Genomic DNA, 22,829 nt, shown 5'->3' with positions numbered 1-22,829 from the left:
TATTTTCCTACCATCATTGCTCAACAGGAAAATGTCAAATCAGTGTATCTTTGGATTGTACAGTTAGAATGTTTGATTTTATAAATTGCTATTTGAATTGCTGACATGAGTTTCATTAAAAAATTGCTTAATTAAATCTTTGCTTGAAAGAAATTAGGACAGAATTTCTAACAATTTCTGATATGACTGTAAATATACTTCTGCCATTTTGCATCTATATTCATATGAAGCAAAACTCATCATTGACCAATGAAAATGAAATTATTGATGAGCTCTGAAAAGTGTTGTCTGTGCTCTGTCCTTCAGTATCAAATAGGTAATCACGATTTCATTTTTTCTGTAAAATTACAAGGTACATACAGCTACTATTGTATAAATGTTGTAATTATAAAATTATATATAGGCCAAATAGTTACTTTAGGTAATTTTTTGGGATTTGTCATTAGTAAACTTTTGTCCTGTATACCTGTACTGTATACCTGTATTCCCAGAGTCATGTAAAAATGTATCAGATCAAAAGGAGTCCATTGTGAGTGGGAAAGCCTGAAAGCCCTGTCTTACAGCATCCCGTTTATCAGGACAAAAAAAGCAGTAAGATCCGGTTCGCCTTTAAGTCTTTTGTACATAATCTATAAATTAAGAAGCTAAAGTGTAGGATAATTAAGAAGTGTGCATAAGATCAAAAACATAATAGCCTAATTTACCTTTATATCCTGAAGTGAGTTTTTAATAAAAGTTAGTAGATTAATAGCAAAATGTAGCAGGCACAATTTTTAACACATGTTGATTAAAAAAGAAGTCTTGCCTCCTTTGACTAGTCATGCTATAGAGGCTGAGGTAGGAGCAGAAGCAGTTGTCCCCTTACTAGGGACCTGATCTCAAAGCATTGTCATTACCTAGAGAGCCATAAGCAAACCAGAGCGTGTATTTCTTCTGTCAGGTAGGAGGTCTCAGAGATGAAGCCCTGTGGGTGAGGCCGGAGTACTTAACTGCTGAATACCAGTCACTCTTGGACACTGCTGAATGATGGATTTGAAACGACTGTAGAATTCAGGAATATTCATACTCCTAAATCTCACAGCATGGGCTGTGGCAGACTCTTGGGAATTTGTGGGAACTATAACAAGGAAATTTTTTAAATGGCCTAGAAATATTAAAGGAATGAATCACCACAAATAGCACGGAAGAAGGCATTCTTAAAAATGTGTGGACGTATGTGAGTGTGTGTGTGTGTGTGTGTGTGTGTGTGTGTGTGTGTGTGTGTGTGTGTGCCTTTTCCTTTCCAAGTCTTGGTCATGGTGTTTTACCACAGCAATGGTAACCTTAAGTCATGTGTGCGCAGACACACACATTAACACTTCTCCTTTAGCACTTTGCCTTTGCCTTAATCTGACCTATGCATGATTCTTTGGATACAGATGCAGAAACTGAGGCTCAAGGAAGCAAGCTGACTTTCTCCTTATTAAGTAACGATCACATCCCAATTAGTTAACACTGTGTCCAGGGAAGAGAATAACTAACTCTTATTAATAACATGCCCACAGTGAAGTTCCAATAAAGCCTTTTCAAGGTCCAGGATAAGGTCATTCTAGTTTTTTGGTTTGGTGTGACAAAAAGGACCTGTGCTCCAGTATGATGATAGAAATGAGTAGATGGTAGTGCTTTAGCACTGTCCATCTAGCTCTGTACATTCCATAGAGTCCAAAGCCCTAGAGACAGGTGATATGGATCCCGGCCTGGGGTGCTTTGGCTAAGAACGTCCCCCATAGGCTCATATATTTGAATGTTTGGTCACTAGGGTGTGAAAAAATTAAAAGGTTTAGGACCTTGTTGGAGGAAGTGTGTCGCCATGGCAGTGGGGGTTATCAGTGGGTTTTGAGGCTTTCATAGCCCAAGCTGGGCTCAGCATCACTCTTGCTGCTGCCTGAGGATCTGGAGCTGGTACTCTAAGCTACTTTCCCAGTACCATGTCCTCTTGTACACCACCATGCTTCCCACCACAGTGATGACATAATCCTCTGAGACTGTAAACAAACCCCAGTTAATGCTTTTCTTTATAAGAATTGCTATGACCATGCTATCTTTCCACAGCAATAAACAGTGACTGTGATACTGACCATTAAGCCAAATACAGGCTTCTTCACCCTATGTACTTTATATGCCTGTATAATGTGTTGTTACTGTCTGCCTTGAATGTTCGTAGTCCGTGCCTGGTTATTAGACAGCTACTCATCATCAAATGTTTGCTTAGTTACCATCTCACGAATCCTCCAAGTTTCCCTTGTGTGTCTTGGTAATCAGATCCCAAATGGGTGACTTGTATAAACCCTTTTAAATAGTGTATTTTCATATAGGTGACTACTATTCCTCATGCTATACAAATTTTTGCAGAGTTATTATCAAAAAGACAGTAAATTAAATTATTGGGATGTTTAAGCATGTTTTAAAGCATGAGAGCTGGGAATTTAGCTTGTTGGTTGCTTACAGTATGCCAGGCCCCAAGTTGAGTCCTCCAGTCTAAAAATGAATAAATACTTCAGATGTATCTTTTGCTTTATAAACAGTTATATGACTTTGGATTAATGGCTTTAATTTTTTAATTTTTTATCATCTAAAACATTATATGTACATATGTGTCTTTGTGAGGGTGTCTGTGGATGTCAGAGGCATTGGGTTACCCCTCAGGTAGAGTCACCTAATATAGGTGCTAGGAATGAAAGCCAGGAACATGCTCTCCAAGTCATCTTTCTAGCCCTTCAGCGTTGTTGTTTTGTTTTGTCTTTAAATATAAAAGAGTAGAAGGGTTAATAACAGATGGTAGAAGCCAGTCATATTTTGGATTTCAATTGATATCTTTAACTAGATAGAATTTAAATTTTTCTATACAGCAAAGCATACTGTGAACAAAATAAAGACTGAGAAAATGCTGTTTGTTTGCCATATAAGAGAAGATCAAACTGAGATCCTCCTCTTACATACTTACATACAACACAGGTCCTGCAATACAAGATACTTCAGGGCATATCCCTCCTATCTGACTCATCCCTGGACACTCCCACACCAGGGCTTCGTTCCCAGGACTGCCTCGGAGTTCTGACTGATCCCAGAAGCTGCAGGCAGTTCCCATGGCCTGTGAATTGCGATTCCCACAGCACTTTCCTTGGGCATTATTAGTTTGCTTAGCTTCCAAAACTCCAACGTGACCCGTGTCTTGTAAACCACGTTACAAAGCCTCCAGATGGAGATGTGGTGGTGGTGACTACAGAAAACGGGATGTGACCTTCCTACTCCCTCCAGTTCTTCATCCTCCAGGAATCTGCTGGTGTTAAGCTAGCTGAAAGACCTCCAAACCCTGTCTTTGGTGGCATGTGACTGAAGCCCAGACAATCTTGCCCTCAAGGGTGTAGCCTACTGCTAATAAACTAAGGGAGGGACCAGCATTCCTTAGCTCTGCAAGTCTTCTGGCTTCTTACTGTTTCCCTCCAGGCTATGAGCAGGACCCCTCCTCTTGTCTGGGTAGGTCTGACTGTTCCTTTATGGCCAACTCTGACAACAAAATGAGGAAACTGAATTTCTACACCTGTGTCAGACACAAGACCTTCTAGATTTATGGTCTATATCAAGGAGGAATTATGAATGAAAACCTGAAGTTCTACATCACAATTAGCAACACATATTACAAACATTAGCCTCATTCCCACCCCTGCAGAAGGCAGTCTTCTTGCAGACTGGAGAGAACTAGGGTAGGTAGATGAAAGAGAGGAAGAACTATTAACAGACATTAAATTCAGAAAACAGGCTCTCTGAGGTTCTAGTTTTCATGCCTGTGAGGTAATAACTAAGGACAGTGCTTCTAGGTGCTAATGTCTTTTGAGAGAAAGGTCGCTGATATATGGGCATTGCTGTTGGAGATGTGGTTGCTGCAGTCAGCCTCTCTCCAAGGAAACATGGCAGTACTGGAGTGTACATATGCCCACACCCCTGCAAGCCTGTGTTTATGTGCATCTTTCCAGAGACAGAGCAGCAGCCTGGATAAGCTTGTGTTTGGAAGTTGTTATTGAAGTGTTGGTTTTGCTGGGGAAAGCTGCAAACAACTTAAAAGATTCTTGCTAGAGGAATTGTTATGTAACTAGCTCCCAGCTCATTGTGAAACAGCCATAGTTGACATAATTATTAAGATGTGCTTACGTTCAATCTCTTGGTCTGTATTCAGTAGGAAAAGAGGAAACCATGGTGTCTCATGCACAATTCCTTATTGGGCTTTTTAAAAAGTGAGATGAATAAAAGGAAAGTGCCCGTATTTTTGTATGTGTTGACACAGAAAGAAATAGGAAGTTACAGTTCCTATCTTTGTATCTCTAGAGTTGCATGTGAATTAAAACCTTTTAAAAGCAAGCAGTTAAGGTTATAATGGTACAGTCATGGTATAAGTTGTATACAGGTCCTTTTCCTGGGTTCCAACACTGCAATGAAGCTCCAAAGTGCAGCTTATGTAGCCTTGGGATTCCAGCTACTGTGCCTGGCACTGACCAGTGAGCCTTTTCTGAGAGAAGGAACATTACTTGTTCAGTACACACAGTAGCCTTTTTGAGCACTCACTGTCGCCAGAGTGAGCACTGGGCACTGGATAAGTCACAAATACAGTAAAGCCATGAAGAGTAAGTGAAAGGTGGCCTTACATTGACTTTAAATGAGGAAGACCAAGGCCTGGAACTGTGGTGGCTTCAGGGGAGAGACATTTGGGTCGACCGTAGGTTCCATATAGGCATGCATATAACCAGGGTTTCCTGCAGTACCTAATCTGTGGCTCACAAGATGATAAACATGTTACTTTATTCCATTGTTACTCAACAGTGCTGCTGTACTTTAATACAGTTCTTCAGGAGGTGGTGACCCCCAGCCACAAAGTTATTCATAACAGTAATTTTGTGACTGTTACAAATTGTAATATTAGTATCAGATATACACTATGCGTGATATGTGAGCCCTGTGGGGTCACAACCCACAAGTTGAGAAGCACTGCTCTAGACTCTCTGCACAGAAGAAAATTAAGACCCCGAAGGAAGGCCAGATTCTCCAAGAAAGAAGACATGGGAGACATGAAGGTGAAGCTCACTTTGGAATGAGTAATAGTACTTAAACACTTCATAAGCCGGATGCTGGAGGTGCCAGGTACAGCCATTCCTCCTTAATTCCCTACAGTGACCATGCCAACTAGACAGTGGTACTTGATTGCTATCTTACATATACCAGGGTTCTACAAAGTATACATATGTATACTGATCTGATACCCATTAATAGTGGCATTTCAACTCAGTCTCAGAATTATTGGCATAAATGTAAAACTTTTAGAAATATATTGTATAGACATACTATTTCACATGTGAACTGGACACCCTGAAAACTTAAGTTATTTTTCTAAAGTCACATGGCCAGTGAGGACCAGAGTAGGGACTCTGTCTATGTTCTATGTGCTTTTCTACCAAGAAGTGCTTCGGTCACATTAGTGGTTGTGCTTCTGGTGATGTCCCTTGAGGCCCTTATACTCAGTAAACAGAAAGAAGCCTGATGTTTTGTTTTGTTTTGTTTTGTGGCTTTTTTGCTCTTCTAAAGAATCTCTCCCATTCATTATGACAACTTAGCAGTGAGTTGCCAGGTGAGTCTTACTAGACCTCCTCTATACATGAGGGAATTGAGGTACTTAGAGTCTAGTTGTCTGACCAGAACCAGGCAGTGAAGACTGGAACGATGATACTTAATTTCCAGGACCTTCCTTTACTTGGCATCTGGCTCAAATTAGAAATCCTCAGATGCAGTAGAGTTCAGCTGGGACAACAAGTGGTTGAGAGCAGGACCAGGCCTCAGTCCTGCCAGCCTTCTTATTAGCTGTATGACCTTAGGAAAGCTGCTTAGCCTCTCCCAACCCTTTCACGTGTTTAAAATGAGGATATAACAATAGTCCATAATTGTGGACACTGGATGATTTGATGTAAAAGAAGCTTAGTATAGCACTCGCACGTTGACTCATCTGAAACCTTAATTCCAACTAACTGTAACTATTGCATTGTTGATGTGCCTGGTGCTTAACCTAAGCTTTTTATGTGGTGGATTCTGTACATAAAATGTCCGGCATGTCTGACGGTCTTAACTGTTGGGTCAGCAGACAGGGATGTGTTTGAAATCAAATCTAGCTATTCTCCAATCCTGGCTTCATCTCTTACCTTCATTTACCTATGGAACAATGTCTGGAGAGCCTAGCTCAGAAGTTTAGAGCACCTGCTGCTTCTGCAGAGGCCTGAGGTTGTTTCCCAGGCCCCACATTAGGCAGTTCACACCTGATAGCTCCAGTTCCAGGGAATCCCACACCTGGTTCTGGTCTCTGTGGTCACTGCACACATGATATACACACAGATGAGCAGACACATACATGTGCATATAAATAAGAATATAAAAAAATAGTGCCTTGGAGGACTGTTGTACGGGTCTTAGGGTATTACTGTGATGGAGCCCACTACATACTCAGTGCTTGATAAATACCAGTTGCCAAAGGTTGGGTTGGCAGACCCGTCTGGAAGTATGGTAAGTTCTACCACAAGTAAGTAGCCCTCAGAGAAAGGTCTGCTCAGTTTTCACTGTCATTTGTGAATTATTGAGAAAGTCCTCAAGGTGTGCTTAAGCAGTGGAACTGCAGTACAACTCAGAGGCACTCCCAACTCTCAGGGTGTGAGCTCTTGGTTTTCTGATTTCAGAGTGTTTTTGATGCCTGTGCCACCTGGCCAGAAGATACAAGACTAGTTGTGCTGCAGTGAGCAGGGTGGGCAGCGATGGCACCACCATCACTGTTGTCGTTATTACATACTGTGCTTATACTAGCCTACTACAGATTAACTGTCTGAGGTAAATTCCATTGATGTCTCCATTTTTCAGGTGTGACTTAGAGAAGGCCACTTGACCAAGATAATGGCACATGGGCATTGAATGAAAGTTCATCTCACTTCAAATTTGCATTTGAGCAGGGAAGAGCTTTTCCTCTAAGCTACATTCAGTGTCTGGGACCTGCAAACAAGATTGTCAGAGATGCCAATCAACAGGGAAGGGGCTTATTTAATATGTCTGAGGGCTTCAGCCTTTCAAGCTTATACACCTCCCCAAAAGGCCTATAAATTGTGAACTTCACCAAAATAGTCTTTCTGCTTTACCTCTTCCTTCCCATAATTCACTGTCTTAGAAGCCCAAGACTGCTCTCTCTTGTCTTGTTATTTCTAATTCTTCTAGTACAGATCATAAAAGAAAACTTCCTCATGCTCCCGCATCTCTTGGCGTGATCAGACCATTTCTTGTGGTTTTAGATGGTCTCTTTAGTTACAGACCTATTTCTGTGGTGATGTCCGCTAAAACATTTATACTTTTTCTTCTTTCATGTGTGCCTAAAGTGATAGCGCATTCATTTGGCCAACTGTCCTCAAATGTGGGCTCTGCCTGTAATATTTCCTCCCCAGAGCAATGTCACTTCCTCTCAGACTTGTTACATACTGAAAAAAATCTTCTTAGAAAACTCTTGGTTTTATACAGAGGTAGTAGTATTTTGTGAGGAAGAGTGGGCTGGGGGAGGGTGCCTTCAGTAAACTATCCCCAATAGTTTATTTATAATTCAATAAGCTAAAAGGCATGTGACCTGTCCCTTTGCTGTGAGATATTACAAACAGCTCTGAGGTAGCAATGGCCAGCTTATTTTGGGCCTATACGGCTCCCCCTTTTAGTAGTATTATCACCGAATTCAACTTACTATACTGCTATAGTTTAATATCTGTATCTATACAAGAATACTGTACATATGACATATCACTGTGTTTGGAAAAACACTCATCGATGCATACATATGCACACCCAGGCAATATATAGGTTTTCCGGATCTCTGACGTAGCTTATGCTTATTCATTCTGGCTTTCTGCCTCTCATCTATACCACTTTGCAGAGATCTGGTGAGGAGAGAATATAGGGTATTTTAGAGAAAGCAGTTAAGCCAGAGAACATTCTCAACACAAATCAGTGCCCTCCTCCCATGATCCATCTCTGCTCAGTTCATGTGATTTCTCAGTGAGTCATCAGTGCTCATCTGCCAGGCTTCTCATAATTCTTCCTAACTCTGCATGAAGTTGTATTTCAGGGGGGAATAGATAGATGCTGAAGAAGAGAGGCGATTGCAGTTTCATGAGATGCCCAGGAACTAGAACCAGTCTGTGATAACTCCTTTCTTAATCTGGGTAGTGAGTATCAGATACTCTATTCATTTACACTTTTACACACATTTCACTTTATAATTTCAAGTAAACAAACTGAAAGCCTGTGTGCCAGTGTTTCTCATAACTGCTGAGGTGCTTTCTCTGGGTGCATTGAAATGAACTTCATTGTTTCTCACTGGCTTGCTAAAGCAGAAGGAAGCATTAGGTGGGATTCTCAGTGGGGTGTGGGCTTCTGTGACCCAGGTAGATCTATGCTTTAGGGCAGACATGCATGGCCTGTTGTTGAGCTGAGATGGTCTTTCTGTTTTTCTGAGGCTTAGTCAGAGATGTGTTTTATCTTTTAAAAATATCTCAGCCATAAATGCTTATCGCCACTGCGGGCATCATGAATGTTAATGCTGTGATGAGAAGTCTTGGGAGCTTCATCTGGTCTCATGAATGACAGTGATACTTCTTACCCATTCCCAGGCTGGTGTTCTTGAATGCCTGTTGCTCTTGTACAGTTATTGAAGAATGCTTAAAGTAAAGCATTTCATTTCTGTGGTTGAATACCTAGGAATAAGCAGCCTAAGAAATTTCAGAAGGCTTAACAAATTCTTACTAAGCCTTAAGTCCAGCTCTCTGGAAAATCTTCAGTATTATTAAGTCTGTTGAGTGGGGATACAGAGGTGACAGAGGCAATCCATGCCTCCTATGGACAAATATTCATGTACACAGATGATGTACAAAACCATGCATGTTAGTGCAGGACTTACAGGCAAGGGAAGGTTCCTTCTAATGGAGGAAAGGCCTAAGACTCTGACAGATACTTGTTTACTCATTCATGTAGTAAATACTAGGCATGAGCTGCGGGCTTCCACTCAAATACAGAATCTTTGTATGCCAAAACTGAGGGATAGAGAGATTTGAGGTAGACAAGAACGTTCAAAAAGCTGGCACATGCAAGGAGTATCACCTCCAACTCAGTCAGCAGTGAGGCCAGCTTCTGTACATTAGTCCCAGGGTGTGGGAAGGCCCTGCACTTCTCCCCATATGCCTATACAGACCATGACGAGCCTGGCGGTGCCTTGACAAGGGCCAGGCGTGTGGCGGGAGTTAACATCTGCTACATAATCCAATAGGGCCATGCAGGGTGCTGCTTTAGTAACAAAGCAAGAGCAGCCATCAAGAGACCAGGAGAAAGCACTAGTGTTAGGTAGGTGATGATTAGCATGAGATAATGGGAAATTCTCAGGTTGGGGTATATATCTTTAAAGGTGGGATTCTCAGTGGTAAGTGGCGTGTGAGGGAAAAAAACCAAGTATGGCTTGACAGGTTTCCCATTGCAGCTTCTCTTCTCTAATGCTGTTTGCCAGTGCCTAAGGAAGACAAAGGCTTGAGGAAGAAGACCGAGGGGTCCATGTAGCCTTTGATTGGGTACCCTAATGGAGATAGGTGGCTGGATGCGTAAGTTTATGTTTTAGGGGTCAAGGTACCAACTTAACATTTTGGAAAGCACTTAAAGTGATAAGACTTGAGATCTCAAATAGTAAGCATAAATAGAAAAATAATAATAAAGTCCCAGGGACGGGGAGGGGCTTTTCAGTTCGATATGGTCAGACAGGGAAGGGGAGGAGGGGGAGCAGCCATGAGGTAGAAGATGATGAAGAGAGCATGATAGCCTGCAAGACAGGACAGGTCTTCATGGGGGTAAGTTACTATTTGTGTGTCCACTCTACTGAGAAATGTCGATGTGCATCACACCAATTCCTGTAGAGTTGGCCTCAATTTCTAGATTTGAAAGAAAGAACTGGGGGAAATTTATCCGTAAATAGAAGGTGAATAATTTTTGTGCGCCAACTAAGGTAGAAAGCATAGATGTTTTTGTCGTTGACGTTATTGTAATTATGATCCAAGCATGCAAACTGTGTACCTAGAGATGATTTTACAAAAAAGAAAAGTTTACAGATGCTTATTTGTAGGCCTAGGGCACAAAACAAAATAAAGGAGTCGAGATTAGATTCAGAGCAAGAAACATGCTAGAACTCTTGAGGTTTTCTTTTGTAGAAAGAAAGTAGATTTTGCAGATTGTTTTCTAATGACAAATTTCTTCTTAGTTTCTTAATTGCTGGTGAATGTGGGAAGAATTTTTCCCTTAAACAACTGAAGTGAGTGAGCTGGGCTATAAATGAGTGAGTGCTATGAAGGAAGAAGGAGTGCTCCTTAAAGAAAGAGGGAGGGGAGGAGGGACAGACAGACAGACAGACAGACAGACAGACAGACAGACAGACAGCGCCAATGCCAGCCAGATATGGTGGCACACACCTGTAATCACAGCACAAGAGCCTGAGGCCAGCCTGAACAGTGTATCAGACCCTGTCTCAGAAGGAAAGAGAGTTCAGTGTACTGCCAGCCTCTGGGCATGTCCAGTAAAGAATCGATGCTGGTTTTCTCTGCCTTCCTTAGAAGAGGTTCCAGTGATCCACATTCAAAGAACTCCTCACTGTGTCAAATAGTCACTCACGCCCCTTCTTTGCTTCCTTTTCAGATCATGTACAAAATGAGGAAAACTATGCACAAGTTCTGGATAAGTTTGGAAGTAATTTTTTAAGCAGAGACAACCCTGACCTTGGCACTGCTTTTGTCAAGTTTTCTACACTTACAAAGGAACTGTCCACGCTGCTGAAAAATCTGGTGAGTCTTGGCTTCCATCCAGAAGCAGAGCTCTAGCCTGACTAGGTGTACAGAGAATAATCCACTGTTCCTCACCTCTGTCCTCAGTCCTGGGGCGGGAAGTCAAAGAGCAGGCTGTGCAGTCCGGCAGAGGTCACGTTTTTTACAAGTTTCAGGGTCACATCTCTAGCCTTGTATCTTTAGGCCAACTGATAGCATGGTGGCTATACTGAAGGGAAAGAGCCGTCAGTCTTCTACATTCTACACTGCTAACTCTTTTAAGGTAACTGTTAGCAGACTTTGTTTTGTATTGGGATTTTTTTTTTTTTGCCTTTTATTGAAAATAGATTTTTCTCTCCCTACAATATATACTAATTATGGTTTCCCTTCCCTGCTTCCTCCCCGTTCCTTCTTACCTTCCTCTTGTCTGGATCCATCTTCTTTCTTACTCTTATCAGAAAATAAACAGGCATCTAAGAGATAATAATAAAATAAGGTAGAACAAAACTAACATGTCATTGGAATAGGACAAAACAAACAGAAGGAAAAGAGCCTAAGAAAAGCCTGAGAGACAGGTATAGATGCAGGGACATTCATTAGCACACCCAGGAATCCCATAAAAACAGTGAGCTGGAAGCCATTATACATAAGCAAATGACCGATAGGGTAAACGGAAAGAAGAAAATATATAAAAGTAAATTTAAAAATGAGATAAATTTAAAAAACAAAAAAGGAAAAGCCCTGAGATGCCACCAGTAGACAAAGAACTTCCAAGCTCCAAGCTGTTGTTAAGCTCTCTGTCTGTTGCCATCACTGCTCTGCGTGCAGCCCACCTAAGAGTGATTTGTTTCTCAGTGAGGTTCTCTTGGCAGAGGTTCTAGGGTAGGAATGGGGAGATATATCCTTTTCTCCTTTCAGCTCCTGAGCGCCATCTGACATAGACCTGTGCAGTCCCTGTGTGTGCAGCCCTTTTTTTTTTTTTTTTTTTTTTTTGAAAATTGGTTAAAGAGTAAGGATGCTTTCGGTGCTGAACAGGCAATGGAAATATACTCTGCCTGCACTGGACAGACACACCCATGTGTCTTGGTTCTTGAAATAATGAGTCTCCCATAATTCTACATATCCCCTTTTACAGTTCTCCCCACTGCCAACCCCTTACATACCTTCAAGAAAAAGGTTATAGGGTTTATGGAACGTGTATGGCGGGAAGAAACCTTAAATGTAAGGTCTTTAAAGATGTTGACCCAAGAAGACAGAAGCAGATAGACAGCAGAGTCTCTTTGCCACACTGTGTCTGGGTATCACCATATCTTAACTACATTCACATTGTTGGGCCTGACCATGTATGTGATTGGTTGTGTGAAAATATTTCTTTTTTTTTTTTTTAACTTGAGTATTTCTTATTTACATTTCGAGAGTTATTCCCTTTCCCGGTTTACGGGCCAACATCCTCCTAATCCCTCCCCCTCCCCTTCTTTATGGGTGTTCCCCTCCCCATCCTCCCCCCATTGCCGCCCTCCCCCCCAACAATCACATTCAGTCTTAGCAGGACCCAGGGCTTCCCCTTACACTGATGATCCTACTAGGATATTCAATGCTACCTATGAGGTCAGAGTCCAGGGTCAGTCCATGTATAGTCTTTAGGTAGTGGCTTAGTCCCTGGAAGCTCTGGTTGCTTCGCATTGTTGTTCATATGGGGTCTTGAGCCCCTTCAAGCTCTTCAGTTCTTTCTCTGATTTCTTCAATGGGGATCCTGTTCTCAGTTCAGTGGTTTGCTGCTGGCATTCGCCTCTGTATTTGCTGTATTCTGGCTGTGTCTCTTAGGAGCGATCTACATCCGGCTCCTGTCGGTCTGCACTTCTTTGCTTCATCCATCTTGTCTAATTGGATGGCTGTATATGCATGGGCCACATGTGGGGCAGACTCTGAATGGGTGTTCCTTCAGTCTCTGTTTTAATCTTTGCCTCTCTCTTCCCTGCCAAGGGTATTCTTGTTCCCCTTTTAAAGAAGGAGTGAAGCATTCACATTTTGATCCTCCGTCTTGAGTTTCATTTGCTCTAGGCATCTAGGGTAATTCAAGCATTTGGGCTAATAGCCACTTATCAATGAGTGCATACCATGTGTGTTTCTCTGTGCTTGGGTTAACTCACTCAGGATGATATTTTCCAGTTCCAACCATTTGCCTACGAATTTCATAAAGTCATTGTTTTTGATAGCTGAGTAATATTCCATTGTGTAGATGTACCACATTTTCTGTATCCATTCCTCTGTTGAAGGGCATCTGGGTTCTTTCCAGCTTCTGGCTATTATAAATAAGGCTGCGATGAACATAGTGGAGCATGTGTCTTTTTATATGTTGGGGCATCTTTTGGATATATGCCCAAGAGAGCTATAGCTGGATCCTCAGGCAGTTCAATGTCCAATTTTCTGAGGAACCTCCAGACTGATTTCCAGAATGGTTGTACCAGTCTGCAATCCCACCAACAATGGAGGAGTGTTCCTCTTTCTCCGCATCCTCGCCAGCATTTGCTGTCACCTAAGTTTTTGATCTTAGCCATTCTCACTGGTGTGAGGTGAAATCTCAGGGTTGTTTTGATTTGCATTTCCCTTATGACTAAAGATGTTGAACATTTCTTTAGGTGTTTCTCAGCCATTCGGCATTCCTCAGCTGTGAATTCTTTGTTTAGCTCTGAACCCCATTTTTTAATATGGTTATTTGTCTCCCTTCGGTCTAACTTCTTGAGTTCTTTGTATATTTTGGATATAAGGCCTCTATCTGTTGTAGGATTGGTAAAGATCTTTTCCCAATCTGTTGGTTGCCGTTTTGTCCTAACCACAGTGTCCTTTGCCTTTCAGAAGCTTTGCAGTTTTATGAGATCCCATTTGTCGATTCTTGATCTTAGAGCATAAGCCATTGGTGTTTTATTCAGGAAAATTTTTCCAGTGCCCATGTGTTCCAGATGCTTCCCTAGTTTTTCTTCTATTAGTTTGAGTGTATCTGGTTTGATGTGGAGGTCCTTTATCCACTTGGACTTAAACTTTGTACAGGGCTATAAGAATGGATCAATCTGCATTCTTCTACATGTTGACCTCCAGTTGAACCAGCACCATTTGCTGAAAATGCTATCTTTTTTCCATTTGATGGTTTTGGCTCCTTTGTCAAAAATCAAGTGCCCATAGGTGTGTGGGTTCATTTCTGGGTCTTCAATTCTATTCCATTGGTCTATCTGTCTCTGTACCAATACCATGCAGTTTTTATCACTATTGCTCTGTAATATTGCTTGAGTTCAGGGATAGTTATTCCCCCTGAAGTCCTTTTATTGTTGAGGATAGTTTTAGCTATCCTGGGTTTTTTGTTATTCCAGATGAATTTGCAAATTGTTCTGTCTAACTCTTTGAAGAATTGGATTGGTATTTTGATGGGGATTGCATTGAATCTGTAGATCACTTTTGGTAGAATGGCCACTTTTACTATATTAATCCTGCCAATCCATGAGCATGGGAGATCTTTCCATCTTCTGAGGTCTTCTTCAATTTCTTTCTTCAGAGTCTTGAAGTTCTTATTGTACAGATCTTTTACTTGCTTGGTTAAAGTCACACCGAGGTACTTTATATTATTTGGGTCTATTATGAAGGGCGTCGTTTCCCTAATTTCTTTCTCAGCTTGTTTCTCTTTTGTGTAGAGGAAGGCTACTGATTTATTTGAGTTAATTTTATACCCAGCCACTTTGCTGAAGTTGTCTATCAGCTTTAGTAGTTCTCTGGTGGAACTTTTGGGATCACTTAAATATACTATCATATCATCTGCAAATAGTGATATTTTGACTTCTTCTTTTCTGATCTGTATCCCCTTGACCTCCTTTTGTTGTCTGATTGCTCTGGCTAGAACTTCAAGAACTATATTGAATAAGTAGGGAGAGAGTGGGCAGCCTTGTCTAGTCCCTGATTTTAGTGGGATTGCTTCAAGTTTCTCTCCATTTAGTTTAATGTTAGCAACTGGTTTGCTGTATATGGCTTTTACTATGTTTAGGTATGGGCCTTGAATTCCTATTCTTTCCAGGACTTTTATCATGAAGGGGTGTTGAATTTTGTCAAATGCTTTCTCAGCATCTAATGAAATGATCATGTGGTTTTGTTCTTTCAGTTTCTTTATATAATGGATCATGTTGATGGTTTTCCGTATATTAAACCATCCCTGCGTGCCTGGGATGAAGCCTACTTGATCATGGTGGATGATTGTTTTGATGTGCTCTTGGATTCGGTTTGCCAGAATTTTATTGAGTATTTTTCGTCGATATTCATAAGGGAAATTGGTCTGAAGTTCCCTTTCTTTGTTGGGTCTTTGTGTGGTTTAGGTATAAGAGTAATTGTGGCTTCATAGAAGGAATTCGGTAGTGATCCATCTGTTTCAATTTTGTGGAATAGTTTGGATAATATTGGTATGAGGTCTTCTATGAAGGTCTGATAGAATTCTGCACTAAACCCGTCTGGACCTGGGCTCTTTTTGGTTGGGAGACCTTTAAAGACTGCTTCTATTTCCTTAGGAGTTAATGGGGTTGTTTAACTGGTTTATCTGTCCCTGATTTAACTTCGGTACCTGATATCTGTCTAGGAAATTGTCCATTTCCTGCAGATTTTCAAGTTTTGTTGAATATAGGCTTTTATAGTAAGATCTGATGATTTTTTGAATTTCCTCTGAATCTGTAGTTATGTCTCCCTTTTCATTTCTGATTTTGTTAATTTGGACGCACTCTCTGTGTCCTCTCGTTAGTCTGGCTAAGGGTTTATCTATCTTGTTGATTTTCTCAAAGAACCAACTTTTGGTTCTGTTGATTCTTTCTATGGTCCTTTTTGTTTCTACTTGGTTGATTTCAGCTCTGAGTTTGATTATTTCCTGCATTCTACTCCTCCTGGGTGTATTTGCTTCTGTTTGTTCTAGAGCTTTTAGGTGTGCTGTCAAGCTGCTGACATATGCTCTTTCCTGTTTCTTTCTGCAGGCACTCAGAGCTATGAGTTTTCCTCTTAGCACAGCTTTCATTGTGTCCCATAAGTTTGGGTATGTTGTACCTTCCTTTTCATTAAATTCTAAGAAGTCTTTAATTTCTTTCTTTATTTCTTCCTTGACCAGTTATTGTTGAGTAGAGCATTGTTCAATTTCCATGTATATGTGGGCGTTCTTCCCTTATTGTTATTGAAGACCAGCTTTAGGCCATGGTGGTCTGGTAGCACGCATGGGATTATTTCTCTCTTTCTGTACCTGTTGAGGCCCGTTTTTTTACCAACTATATGGTCAATTTTGGAGAAAGTACCATGAGGAGCTGAGAAGAAGGTATATTCTTTTGCTTTAGGATAGAATGTTCTATAAATATCTGTTAAGTCCATTTGGCTCATGACTTCTCTTAGTCTGTCTACATCTCTGTTTAATTTCTGTTTCCATGATCTGTTGTCCATTGATGAGAGTGGGGTGTTGAAATCTCCTACTATTATTGTGTGAGGTGCAATGTGTGTTTTGAGCTTTAGTAAGATTTCTTTTAGGTATGTAGGTGCCCTTGCATTTGGGGCATAGATATTTAGGATTGAGAGTTCATCTTGGTGGATTTTTCCTTTGATGAATATGAAGTGTCCTTCCTTATCTTTTTTGATGACTTTTAGTTGAAAATTGATTTTATTTGATATTAGAATGGCTACTCCAGCTTGCTTCTTCTGACCATTGCGAAAGTATTTCTGTAACAACTGTCACATTTGCCCTTGATTTGATTTAATCAAGTATCATCTAAGTCTTAAGAGGTAGGGGACCACAGCAATGTGATTTATTGCCATTTTAGTTCCTGTGCTGGAGAAGAGGCATTGTATCTCCTCCTGCCTCCCCCAGCATTGCACTTTTGCATCCCCTAAGGATCTGGAGCCTAAGTTGAAATGTCCTCACCTTGGGTGGATTATATATCAGATGGGCCTCTGTGTCATTGCCTGGTAAGCTTGTCATAAAATCAGTTGATGCAGACAACTTACAGTAGAAGAATACTACCTATTTGAAAAGCCTTCTTGGGGCTGGGGATTTAGCTCAGTGGTAGAGCGCTTACCTAGGAAGCGCAAGGCCCTGGGTTCGGTCCCCAGCTCCGAAAAAAAGAACCAAAAAAAAAAAAAAAAAAAAAAAAAGAAAAGCCTTCTTACAGTCTCTTAACCTGGGTGTTTTAGATAGTCAGAATGTTTTCTCTTGTATTAAAAACATGCATAAATCTGTTTTCCTGACTGTTTAATTTTAATTGGTGGTTTTGCCATTAAATAAGTCATAAGTAATATATCATATAATCTGAAAAAAAAAAACAAAAAACAGTTAAACATAAGATACTTGATCGTTTTGAACGCTTGAAAAAAGACATTTGGTTAACAAGCCCACGATGTTTCTTTAGCTCTTAAATGACTTGAACCTCATTTCCTCTTCCTTCTGGGTATTATTCGCCACTTGCTGTGGGAGTTGCTTATAGATTAGTAAGCATGGATGCTACGGGCCTGTACCAAAAAAGAAAGTGAAGTAAGACTCACCCTCCCTTTGTTAATAACTGGCAGAGAACCCAGGAAGCCGTTTTCCCAGGGGTACAACTTGTCACATGAATCTCTCACGTTCCTATAGAACAGATGTGCTTTGACATTAGCCAAGACGTGAGGCATCCCAGCTCTAAGGTCCTCTTCAGAGACCTCCACCATGCCCTCCTCAAAGGCTGCTCTATGCTCTTCCGAACTGAACTGAACCTTTCCTTTCTTAAGTACACTCTGACAAGTATCATATATCAGTGACAAGAAAAGTAACTATTAAAGTAATATGTGGCTGTCTTACCACAGTGCCTAGCTGTCCTGTATTAGGTATCTTCCCAAGAGTACTGAATCATGCTGAGATGATGTTGGTTCACACTGCTAGAAAGCATCTAGAGCCCATTGTTCTGTCTCTACCTCAGCTGTCTCTACCACTCTGTGTATGTTCCTTCTGCTACTGTATATTCTAGGGATTTTCTTTCCCAAACCAAAAGTGCTGGTCTTGCTGTTTCATTAGACTTACTCAGTCCAAGTTTTGGGTTTGTTTTTATTTTGTTTTTTTTTGGCTATGTCCTCGCTTCTTTCATAGAATAGAAGTCTAAGGAAGATCAAAAAGAAATTCTGTAAGACCTAATTTATTTCATTTCATTCAGAAAATAAAAATAAATATTTTCTGTTTGAAAATGGTGATGCTGTTCCTGGTGAGTGGCCATAAAAATAATCATTTTACACTGGACTTGGTTTAGTTCACATGGTTACTTTTCTTGGGCTGTCTTTGCCTAAGAAAACTGTAGCTTTTTCTGACAAGCGTGACATTGTGCTGGCACCTCTGTCTCCCTTGAATCTGCCACTGGCTTTGGCTTTTTTCCCACAGCTTCACTATGCATTGCCCTGTCAGATGCTGCTTGCAGAGCTCTGAGATTCAACACTGCTTGGACCGTGCTTTTCTTTGGAATCTTTTTGGGAAGGGTCCCTAACTCTTAGAAAACCAGCATCGGGTAGATATTTTCTTGGTCTGCTAGCAGGAGTTGTCTGTAGGACCATCTAATCAACAGGTATTGCTGCCTCTGAGTGCCTTGCTTACCAAACCCAGGCAGAGAGGCATCTTTTCTGTGGCCCCAAGTCAAGCACTGGACTTTTTACAGAGACCAATAACTACACCTTCCTTAGACATATGTGCAAAGATATAGTTGTTGTTTAAGAAACAAGCATATACAAGAACTGATGAGATTTAAATAAGGTCTGTAGTGTAATCATCTTAGTTTCAGTTTCTAGATTTTAATAAAATAATATGTAAGCTGTTGTTGCTACCAGAAAAGTTGAAGAATAAACAGGATCCTCTCTATACTGTGTTTTTAAATTTTTGTGAGTTTAAGTTTTTTGGAATATAAATCATAGTCTAGGCATCAAGTTATAATCTAGAGGAACAAAAATGTTTAATAAAATATCACTATGTCCAAATGTCATTGTAAAGAAATGTACAGAACCAAAGTCCACTGGCCTCCATTGTGCCTCAAGGAGGCTGGGGTGTGTCTTCGGCCTTCTGCCTTTGCACTTCCCTAGGTTTTGTGAGCCAGTGTTTCCCTCCTGGTAAATTTCTTTTTCTAACATCAGTTGTGTGGTTTTCATTCTGAGAAGATGGAGGGATCTACACTGCTTCCAGAAGTTGGTCTGTTAGGTGTCTTATATCTACGAAATGCTGCCTCTTAGTGGTGAGGAACTAGAGAAACATGGACATGGTGGGATGTTTAACATGTCTGTGACAAGATACAAGAGCTTTAGGAAAGAAAAGGTTACCAACAGCTGCTTTCCCATGTGTTGGAAAGATGTCTACATCCTGATTTCGTCGCTTTTATAAAAGGAGACTGATGATCAACCCGGGCCATGTCACTCTCAGTGTATGTATTGTATGTATGGAGGGTCTGTACAAATACGGGGATAAGCAGGCAGGACCTATCAGTGAGAAATGCACACCCGAGCCCTCTACAAATTCATGTTGTGGTTGGATTTTCAGAAGTTATGTAAAGCACCTATGTACCATGCGGTTCTTCTGTGGTGGTGTGGATACCTACCATCACTGTGCCCATTTAAAATTCAGTATATTAGCAAGAAGGACTACTTTTACAATGCACTCCTTACAATAGCTAGATAAAAGTAGACTGCTCTTGAATTTAGCTGCTTGTGGTTTTGTTGCTCGTTTGATTAAATATACAGTATCAAGATTAAGCTCATGATTTTAACCTTTGAAAAGAAAGCAATAATACAGTGGTTGCTTGGTGAACAGTGCTGGCTGGTCATGTGATCCCAGCAAAGGACATGAAGCATCAGATACATTTAAAGTTCCCAAAAGGCAAAATCGCTCTGGGGAAGAGATTCTCTGTGGTTAAGAGGACGCCATTTAAATGCCATGCCCTCAAAGTCCTTGCTGCAGTGGTCTTACAGTCTGTCTGCAAACCTTATTTAACAGTAGTGACTGTGGTCAGAGGGTGTCTAGTCCAGGCAGGACTCTTGGTGCCCCTGGTCCCTTCTCTGCCCTAGCCTTTCCACAGCCCTGCAGCTCGTCCTTGAGCCATGAAGGGCAGTTTCTGCTGCAGAGCTGCTGGAGCCGCAGAAAGTTCCGCAGTGGCAGAGCACTGCCTGTTTACACTGTCTGACTGCAGAGTGTTGTGGTTTGGGTTAAGGATTGCTTTTTGTTTTATTTTCTTTTTTATTTCTCAGTTTCTTTTCTCTCCAGATGAAAATAGCTGAAAACATGCATGTTGAATCTAGATTTTTATCACATTATTTTTGAGACTTTTCTTTGAAATGTTAAAAAGTGTAGAAAGGATAGTTATGCCCAGTGGCGGTTGCTGAATATCCTGAACTCTAATGCCTTTTTGAAGATCTCGTCTTTTTCTCATTTAAATGAAAATATAATTACATAATTTCCCTTCCCATCCCTCTCTTCAACCCCTTCCCCTGTGTCCTGGACACACACACACACACCACACACACACACACACACGGAGACTCCTAGCCTCTGTTCACTGTTACTGCTCTGTGTCCTGCCCCTTGGTACTGGACAACCAAATAAGGGCTCATTCCCAGGGACACTGTTTCCCGGTCTCAGCCCTGTAGACCAGTTCTCTGTCTAGAGGTGGAGACCCCGAGGTTCCCCTTCCATGTTAGCACAGCTCTTGGTATATCGGGTCTTGTGAGGTAGCCGTGTTGTTAAGGAAGCTTATTTGTCATTTCTCGGAGACACAGTCTCACAACAGATTTCTTTGTCCTCTTGCCTTTGATGCTCTGTTTTGTTACAGATGTACCCGTTATTTCTGGCTCCCCACATACCTTCTCATCTTTTCGCAGAATGATAATACATAATTGAACGGCTTTGGTGTTTGTACTGTTACCCTCTCTTGCCCCCCACCCCCCTCATGCCCTGATGTGACTCATGACCATTTAGCAATGTGGGACATTCACATGGGTGTGGGTGGATGAGCAAGAGGGAAAGGATTTGGGGTGTTTCTTTTTTTTATTATGAAAGTTACATGTGTTTACTACAATAAAACAGGAATATGGAAAAATTCAAAAAGTAAAGATTATTACATAATTTGACATTTTAATGTAATATTCCTTTTATACAGTTAGATATACTGATTCATATATATGCAATTGCAATATATTTATATATATATATATATATATATATTTTTTTTTACATTGTGTCCAAGATCCTGACAGTTAGATAATCTTAGGATTCGGGGTTTGTATCTTAGATAGGGATGGTGTAGGTGCCATCTCTTCTATAATGCCACCCAGGTGTTCCCTTTGCAGTGAGACATTGAATGCTCATATGAAATCAAGTAAATCAAAGATGGTGATGAGTTCCAGCCCAAGGCAGAGCTACCTACAGTGAAACACAGTCTATCATGGAAGGCACGAGTGTCAACAAAACATACATCATATATTCATTTCAGAAGCTTTTAGAGTTTTTCCTTGTGTTTTGAAAGCTTGCTACCTCTCTGTGACATATAAATAAAATTGGAAAGTCATTTTCATGAGCTAGTTGTAGCCAGACCATAACTAATGTCTTGGAATTTTCTCTCATCAGTATACAGTTGCTATGTAATAAATGTATGCAGTGTACAGAAGTCATGTGTAATCCAGGCTGAATTTTAAATTAGTAAGAGCTATTGCACATTAAAAATATTTTAAATAGAAAGTCAGATAGTGATTTTTAAGTAGGATTGAATTTTCAGCCTGTAACATTTGCATGTGGCAGGTAACACTTTGATCAAGAGTGTGTACACACTATATCATAGAGAACTGATCCTTAACTCAAGGTATACTTGAAAAACAGCATCTGGAACCAGGAAAGGCATGCTTTAAAGCTATGGGTCCATAGCAGAAGAAGGAAGGAGGAAAGAACCTGGTCACTTGCTAGAGATTTGTTCAGAGTGACATTAAAAATGGCCTGCTGTCACTTGCTTGTCGGTATGTCTTTTTGTTTTTCGTTTGTTTTTTGTTTGCAGTATCAAGTCTTCAATACTAGCCACTCTGGGCAATGTAAGAGAGGCTGTCTTTAACTTAGTTAAATAACTGATTAATTAGCCTCGTCTCATCCTCAGTCTTTAAGCCAGCAGCATTGCTGTTATTTAACGTTATGGAAACTTTTGCTTATGCTGTGGTAGGGACTGACTGAAGCACATTACATGTTGTATTAGACCTGGTTAGTGAGTATGTGCCACCGTCGTGAGTGTAGTACATGTGAGTTTCCTCCTCGTGTCACATGCCTTCTGAAGGAGCCTGGTTCACGTAAGACTCCATCAGGGAGTCAGGCACATGGCCGTCCTCAGCAGGGTTTGGCATGGAGAAGACATGAGGTAGGCTGAGGTAGACTTCAGAGCTCTCCAGGTATCTTAGCTCCTCCATCTTAGCCCCAGACGACCAGAAAATCCAGGGAAGAACGAGTGTCTGACGAGCTTCACCTTCTGTTGTCTCTGCTCGCTAGCTCAACCCTGGTTAACTGCAGGGAAATGGAGTCACACCTCCGGCAGTTGTAAGAGCCCTTCAAACCTAGACTGTCCTCCACAGCACTCGGCACTGCCTCTGAAAATACACGCATGGCTCTCGCTGCTGTACATCTACCATTAACTTAAAAGTTCTGTTGATTTAAAAGAACAGTTAAAGCAGTAACACAGATGTTACAAGATAAGACCAGCACTCAGATAATTAACTTTCTGTCTGTGTGATCTTCATCCCAGAAGCCTCCCAGAGTTCTTTTCTTAGCCCAGATGTTATAGGTGTATTGTGAAAAGGAAATGCAGATGTGTCCCATGGCTCAGAGAATTCCATGAAGCTCTGGCCTACATCATTCCTTTGACCCTTTGTCCTCTTCCTTTCTTGCCCATTTTTCACCCC

The 22,829-nt window shown here is 41.0% G+C and overlaps 1 protein-coding gene across 12 annotated transcripts in view; it reads left to right on the top strand.

Annotated features, from left to right (window-relative positions):
• The window catches only part of Asap1 (ArfGAP with SH3 domain, ankyrin repeat and PH domain 1), a 307,170-nt gene that overhangs the window by 187,038 nt on the left and 97,303 nt on the right, over nucleotides 1–22,829 (top strand). For all 12 annotated transcript variants that reach the window (XR_005486633.2, XM_039079180.2, XM_039079174.2 and 9 more), the window contains one exon: nucleotides 10,771–10,916. Coding sequence is in view for 10 of the 12 variants with exons in the window: in XM_039079180.2 (XP_038935108.1) it covers nucleotides 10,771–10,916 (146 nt within the window). In the remaining 2 variants the exon portion in view is untranslated. The remainder of the gene's footprint in view (nucleotides 1–10,770; nucleotides 10,917–22,829) is intronic.

This window comes from Rattus norvegicus, chromosome 7 (assembly GCF_036323735.1).
Source record: "Rattus norvegicus strain BN/NHsdMcwi chromosome 7, GRCr8, whole genome shotgun sequence".
Classification (NCBI taxonomy): Eukaryota; Metazoa; Chordata; class Mammalia; order Rodentia; family Muridae; genus Rattus; species Rattus norvegicus.
Note: the sequence above shows the minus strand (reverse complement) of the source record. Positions and strands in the feature narration are given on the sequence as shown.